We start from the raw sequence: 7,687 nt of genomic DNA, 5'->3' as shown, positions 1-7,687 counted from the left end.
AGAGAACAAGTCCGACGCCACACTCTGAGGTCAGCAGGAGGGTACACAGGGAGAGGTGGTTTTAGGGAGACGACTAAAAGCCCTTTATGTTTCATAACATAAAGTTGTAACTTCAGCCCTAATATATCAGGAGGTGACAGTTTCAGCACCACGTCAGGATCAAACTGAGTATCCAACAGCACCTGTTGTCTCCTCTCAGCCTTTGGACCTAGAACTCACCATAAATTCAGAGCCTACTAGAGAGATTCAGCCTCCCACAACCACAAAGATGAGTACAGTTCCTCCTCCTAAGCCCCCAACAGTTCAACCTTTGGATCTGGAATTTACCATAACTCCACAACCTACTCCTGAGGGAGAACTTCCTCAAATTCTGCCAGAGACCACAATTCAGATTTCACAACCACCTAGAGTGATTATAGTTTCAGTCCCAATATATCAGGAGGTGACACTTCCAACGCCACATCAGGATCACATTGAGTATCCAACAGCGCTTGTTGTCTCCTTTCAGCCTTTGGACCTGGAACTCACTATAAATTCAGAGCCTACTAGAGAGATTCAGCCTCCCACAACCACAAAGATGAATACAGTTCCTCCTCCTAAGCCCCCAACAGTTCAACCTTTGGATCTGGAATTTACCATAACTCATCAAGTAGAGCTTCTTCAAACTATACCAGAGAGCACAATTCATCTTACAGAACCAACTACAGAAGTTGTAACTTCAGCCCTAATATATCAGGAGGTGACAGTTTCAGCACCACGTCAGGATCAAACTGAGTATCCAACAGCACCTGTTGTCTCCTTTCAGCCTTTGGACCTGGAACTCACTATAAATTCAGAGCCTACTACAGAGAGTCCGCCATCTACAACCACAAAGATGAGTACAATTCCTCCTCCTAAGCCCCCAACAGTTCAACCTTTGGATCTGGAACTTACCATAACTTCACAGTTTACTACTGAGGGAGAATGTTCTCAAACTGTGCCAGAGATTACAACCCAGATTACAGAACCACCTAAAAAGGTTGTAGCTCCAGTACCAATATATCAACAGATGGCAATTCCAACCCCAAGTCAGGATCAAGATGAGTATTCAATAATGCCTGTTATCTCTTTTCAGCCTTTGGATCTGGAACTTACCGTGACTCCACAAGCTACTCCTGAGGGAGAACTTCTGCCAGAGACCACAACTCATCTTACAGAACCACCTAGAGAGGTTGTAGTTCCAGTCCCAGTATATCAGGAGGTAACATTTCCAACGCCACATCAGGGTGAACCTGAGTATCCAACAATGCCTGTTGTCTCTTTTCAGCCTTTAGACTTGGAACTCACTATAAGTTCAGAGCCTACAAGAGAGAGACTGCCACCTACAACCACAAAGATGAGTACAGTTCCTCCTCCTAAGCCCCCAACAGTTCAACCTTTGGATCTGGAACTTACCATAACTCCACAACCTACCCCTGAGGGAGAACTTCCTCAAATTCTGCCAGAGACCACAATTCAGATTTCACAACCACCAAGAGTGATTATAGTTCCAGTCGCAATATATCAGGAGGTGACACTTCCAACGCCACATCAGGATCACATTGAGTATCCAACAGCACCTGTTGTCTCCTCTCAGCCTTTGGACCTGGAACTCACTATAACTCCACAACCTACTGCTCAAGTAGAGCTTCCTCAAATTCTGCAAGAGAGCGTACCTCAGCCCTCTGATCCACCTAAAGAGATACGGGCTCAAGCTTCTGTATTTCAAGAAGTGACATTTCCAACACCTTCTCAGGTTCACCCAACTGAAGTTACAGTTCAAGCTTTGGATCAGGAATTCGCCATAACTTCACACTCTACTACTGAGGTAGAACTTCCTCAAACTACACAGGAGACCACAACTCAGCCCCCAGATACAACTACAAAGGTTGTCCCTACAGCACCACCAAGTCCGGAACCAACTGAGTATCCAACAACACCTGTTGCCTCATCTCAGCCTTTAGACCTAGAACCCACTGTGAATTCAGAGCCTACCAAAGTGACTGAATATTTTACAACCACACAGGAAACTACAGTTTCTCCTCCACAGTACCATAAAATGACACTTCCAGAACAAGATACTTCCAAAGCTGTAGTTACAGTTAAGTCTTTGGATCAGGAACTTACAACTCCAACTTCCCATCTGGATGTTGAACCTTCTTCAAGCACACAGGAAATCCTTCCTGAGCCTGAGCAGCCACATGAGGAGGTTGCAGCTCAAGCACCAGTGTTTTATGAAATCCCAACAATTCAGGATCACACTCAGCAGCCGACTCTTTCTGATGTCATGGTTCAACATACAGAAGTAGACCATACCCTGTCTGCAATATCCACTGTAGAGACTGGACTTTTTGTAGCCCCATATAATATTACAGCTTTTCCTACAAAACACCAAGAGATCACCCTTGTACCTGAAGACCAAGTTCAGGATCAGCATGTAAACCCAACTCAAGCCACAGATCATCCTTCACACCCAGAGTTTTCCGTAACTCCACAACCTGCTACAGTGGTTAAACGTTCGGCACCAGTTCAGCCTACAGAGTCATCTAAGGAAATGGTAGCTCAATCTTCAGTACATTTTGAAGTGACGGCTCTAGTTCATGATCAGTCTCAGTATCCAAGCTCAGAGGCTCCCCAAAAGGCTACAGGTTCTACAGTTCCAACAACTACATCCTCTCCTCCAACACACAGTGAGGTCACACTTTCACCTCCAAACCAGGTTCAGACTCAGCAGCCAAATCCAACTCAGGTCACAACCCCGTTTTCACACATAGAATCTTCCACAATTCCACAACCTGTTACAGTGGTAAGCCATTCTCCACCTGTTATTGAGATCACATCTCAGCATCCAAATTCAGAAACTCTAGAGCCTGAAGTCCCAACAGCTACAGCTTCTTCATCATATCCTAAGATGATACTTCCATCTCCAGAACAGTTTCAGACTCAGCAAATCCCAAGTGAAGTCACACTCCAACCCATGGATGTGGAATATACCATAACTCCATATGCTGCAAATTTTAATACAGAAAGAAAGCTAATTGTTAAAATGAAACAAAATGCCTCCATAAGCACCAACCTATGTGACTTCTGTTTGTGTGTAAATGGCACACTATTGTGTATTCATCTCAGCCCAATGCGGAGACTCCACCAAGTGCCTGTGCCAAGGCCCAGCACCTACAAAGGCACTTTAACTATTTTGTAAGAATAACCTTTTCTTATTTCTGTTTTACATTCTACTTAACATGGCAGTCTTTTCCTCAAAGCCTTGCTGGACCTTCCTTGTCACCCCAACCAACACTGGCTGACTTCCTGCTTTTACTTTTGCTTATGAATTCTTCTTCGTCCTCATCCTCCGTCTTTCTAAGATGCTCCCTTCTCCAGTTAGCCCCTTTGTATCATTGCTCAACTTTGGCTCTTCCATTTCACACCAGCCTCTCTATAACTCATCTCCTTAGTAAGCATGCAATGAAGAAGTCAAAGGAGATTCAGACTCCTGGGGCTTGACCCCAGGTCTTTCACGTGGTAGTTCTGCAACTCTAGGAAGAGTGCTTAGCTGTGACTTAATTCCCTCACCTGTGAAATGTGGAGTATGAGGCTACTATTTCATAGGATTGTTGTGAGGGTTAGTTGATTACCTGGAATACTTATCTTAGTCTTAACATACATGAATGTTGGCTATTAATACTGTGCAATCTCTCAGTTCTGTTCAGAGCTCATCTTTGTTCTAGGACGTATAACCTTTTATCCACAACTTGAGGTTAAGAACTGTGAGAGCCACATATGTATGGTGTTATCTCTAGAACATAAAAAATGATACATCAGGAAAAGGGGAGCATTAAACCTTCACCTGTGGCTCAAAGTATGTCTATTATTGAATAGAGAAAAACCAGAGAGTACAGCCTAGGCAAAGGCATGGCTATGAGAATAATGGGGATTTAGTCAGATTAAAAATAGGTAAACATACTATCAACTATAAGATTTAGAAAGTGACACAGGGAGACATAGAAAGCCATTAGAAGTTTCCAGGAAAGAGAAAAAATAATAAAACAGGATAATGTTTTTATAAAGACAAACTAGTAGTATAATCTGACCTGGAGTTTCCTAGGCTTATGGGCATTTTCCACCATTCTCATATCTTAGATCGTTTTAGAATATATATGTCTCCAAGCCCTCCACCATGGTGGCCTATGAGGAAGAGAAGACAGGATTTAGTGACGAGTTAAATTTAGAGCTGGGCTGTATGATACACAACAGAGAAGGAAGTGGAAAGCGCACCCACAGATTAGAAGTTCGAGTTCCGAGGAGACATCTCACTGCTTGCACCAGGAGCCCTCGGGAACTGACAGATCTGGGAATTAGAAAATTGGTGGTTTTCTTCGTTCTGCATTGAACACCGCCATGAGGGTGCGATGATTTTACTGCTTCTGCTTAGTCTTTTCCTATTTACTCAAGTATATGAACTGTTTCTTCACAGGAATTTCCAAGGAAATTCTATTTCTTACATTGACAAAAATGTATGGAGAGCATACCGTTGGACTGAGAAACTGTGAGTATATTTTCTACAAATATGAATACAAAATAAGAGCAGCAATAAAACACTACACTGTAAGATCCTCCTTGGTCCAGATTTTGAGGTAAATACCTCTGAGAAAAGGTATTTCCTCTTCACAACCAAAATCAACCTATACCGACTGAATTTCTCAGGTAAATTTTGTGGGGACTAAGGTGTAGCTCAGGGGGAGAATAGTTGCCTAGCATGCATGAGGCCATAGGTTGAAACACTATCAATGCAGTCAAAAATTATTTTACATTTCATTTTGTATGTATTTCCATGAGCACAAAAAGCCAGGGCATGCACATGGAAGTCAGAGGACAGCTTATAAAACTTGATCTTCTTCTGCCCGGAGATTGGATCAAGTTTCAGTCTTGGCAACAAGTCCCCTTTCCCTTGGGGTTATTTTGCTGCCCAGATTTTAAAAGTAAATTTTCTGGACTTTGTTTGAAAAGAGTGACAATGTAAGTTTGTCTCCCATATAGAAATCATCTACGATAACATTTTTTGGTTGTGTTTTTTTAGACAGTCTAGGGAAGTAACCTCAACTGACCTGAAACTCACTAAGTAGATCAGGCTGGCCTTAAGCTCAAAGAAATCTGTCTGCTTTTCCTTAAGTGCTGGATTAAAGATGTGCAATCACACCTGGCCTACAATTGCATTCTTAATGGATAGAAATTAAATATCAGGTATAGAGAGACCTTCCTTGTGCTCTAATTTTTCACCTTTGAGGTAATGGATTTGTTTTATTTTGCTTGAGGGACAGAGACCATAAGCAAAAGCAACTGGGAGAGGAGAGTTTATGTCCCCTTACAGTTGTAATTCTCCATGAAGGGAAGTCAGGGCAGGGACTTCATGATATGTAAAGTTTCTTTTTAATACGTAGTTACTCTATATATCGCCAATCATGCATAATATTTCATAGTATGCACACATTAGTGAAATTTTAATATTAGCCCACTGATGTTTAGAGAATATCTGGTTTTTCTGCTATATGTATGGCTGAAATAAGCATCCTATATACTTCTTTCTGAACATGCATAAGTTTCTGTAAACTAGATACCTAGAAATGAAATCTCCAGGGTGGAGACCGTTGGCTAGGTGAAATTTTAGTTGCCCTAAAAACAAATGGTGCCAACTTATGCTTGGGACAATAGCATAAGACAGTATTTATTTCTCCATCCCATCTCACCACTGGATGTTCTCCATCTGTTTGACAACTTTTGATCCAGATAACCTTTAATCTTTCAGAATTCTCAGTGAAAACCTCCTGACTGAATTACATAAGGACTCATTTGAAGGCCTGCTATCTCTCCAGGTTTTGTAAGTTAGTTAAGCATATCTATTTGTCAGTTATGTGTTATCTATGGATGAACAAGGGATATGAATTAGATAGATCTTCATCTGTCTAATGGGTTTGACAGTGCTTGCCTAAAATCCCAGCACTGCGGAGGTAGAAAGCAGGAGGATTGCTGAAAGTTGAAGATCTGAATGGTCTACATAGTGGGTTTCATACCAATTCCAGGACTGCTTGGCAAGACCCTGGCTCTAAAGGCAAAAACTTAATAAAACAAAATTGCAATTAGTCAGTCTGGGTGGGGCGTGTCAGCCCATCTCTAACATGAAAATGCCTTCTTGCATCTTAAATTTCTTAACTTCTATGGACAAGCTTCAGATTCAGATAGAAGCACTTCATTTGCAGGGGGTGTTAGTAAGGTCTGAGCAGTTACTGGAACTCCCACAACCCTTGTTTTCTAAGACATATGCTTGTATTTGGATCTAGTCGGTCACACCTCCATCAAGTCTGATCCATGCTCTCGTTTACTGCAGCCCATGAGTTAGGAGTGGTTGACACCTTTAGAGAACTTGTGCCAGTGCCCTTTTTGTTGAGGGGACAGGGTGCCTGATGCGAACAGCTGAAAGGAGGCAAGATTTATTTGGGCCCTTCCACTCAGAGGTTTTTGGCTCCTGGTGGCTGGTTCCATTGTTTCTGGGCCTGTGGTGATGCGGAGCATGGTAATGGAAGGCTGAGGTAGGGCAAAGTTTCAGACAGGGTGAAAGAAGTTCTTCCGGGTAACAAGACACACCCCCATTTACCTGTCTCCTGTTAGAAATTCCCGGTAACAAGACACACCCCCATTTACCTGTCTACCCCCATTTACCTGTCTCCCGTTAGAAATTCCCGGTAAGAAGACACACCCCCATTCACCTGCTTCTCCTGTTAGAAATTCCTGGTAACAAGACATACCCCCATTTACCTGTCTCCCGTTAGGCTCCACCTCCTCGTGGCACATTCAGAAGGAACTCAGCAGTGAGTTAAGCCGTGGACGACCTTAGTGCCTACTGACTAAGAGACCCCTAGCTGAGAACCAAACCTTCAGTATATGATCCTTTTCTTATCTTTCAGGTTGGCTGTGGGGGAAAAGGGTACTTCATATCCAAACAATTAACAGGGCTAAAAAAGAAAAAAAAAGATAACCAATAAAGAATTGCAATAGAGACTATGTGTGACCTTCAAACTCTAAAATATTTGCTAATATAACCTTCACAACAATGATTACATGGTAGGATAGATGGAATTAATACTAACTTCAAGCTGTCCCATCAAAGAGAAGAAAGAGCCATTTACATTAACTCGAAGTCATTGACCCAGAGTGCTTTGGGGTTTTGTTTTGATTTTTGTTAGTTTTTTGTTTGTTTGTTTGTTTGGGTTTTTGTTTTTCAAGACAGGGTTTTTCTGTGTAACCCTGGTTGTCCTAGAACTCAATCTGTAGACCAGGCTGGCCTTGAACTCACAGAGATCCACTTGTCTCTGCCTCCCAAGTGCTGAGACTAAAGGCATGGGCCACCACCTCCAGGCAACCCAGAATATTTTAACAGTTTGTGGGGTTTTGGGGTTTGTTTTTATTCTTTTTGAGGCCTAATATAACCCTAGACTGCCTTCAAATTCTCTAAAAAGTCAAGGTTGACCTTGAACACCTAATTTTTTTGACTCTACCTCAAAAGTGCTAGGATTACTGGCATCCACCACCACACAGTTTATGCAATCTTGGGGCCCAACTGTACTATATCCCTTATTTTTTTTTGAACCTGGGTCTCCCTATATAGCCTAGGCTG

General features: G+C 42.3%; 1 protein-coding gene across 1 annotated transcript in view; it reads left to right on the top strand.

Annotated features, from left to right (window-relative positions):
• The first annotated feature begins 250 nt into the window (after window positions 1-250).
• Window positions 251-7,687, top strand: part of LOC142860015 (leucine-rich repeat-containing protein 37A3-like) — a 49,791-nt gene continuing 42,354 nt past the window's right edge. Inside the window, 3 exon segments of the mRNA XM_075990706.1 lie at window positions 251-3,216; window positions 4,493-4,564; window positions 5,822-5,893. Coding sequence (XP_075846821.1) covers window positions 269-3,216; window positions 4,493-4,564; window positions 5,822-5,893 — 3,092 coding nt within the window. The 5' untranslated portion in view covers window positions 251-268.

The sequence above is a fragment of the Microtus pennsylvanicus genome, chromosome 11 (assembly GCF_037038515.1).
Source record: "Microtus pennsylvanicus isolate mMicPen1 chromosome 11, mMicPen1.hap1, whole genome shotgun sequence".
In the NCBI taxonomy this organism is placed as follows: Eukaryota; Metazoa; Chordata; class Mammalia; order Rodentia; family Cricetidae; genus Microtus; species Microtus pennsylvanicus.
The sequence above is the reverse complement of the archived record's forward strand: the minus strand, read 5'-3'. Positions and strand labels throughout refer to the sequence as shown.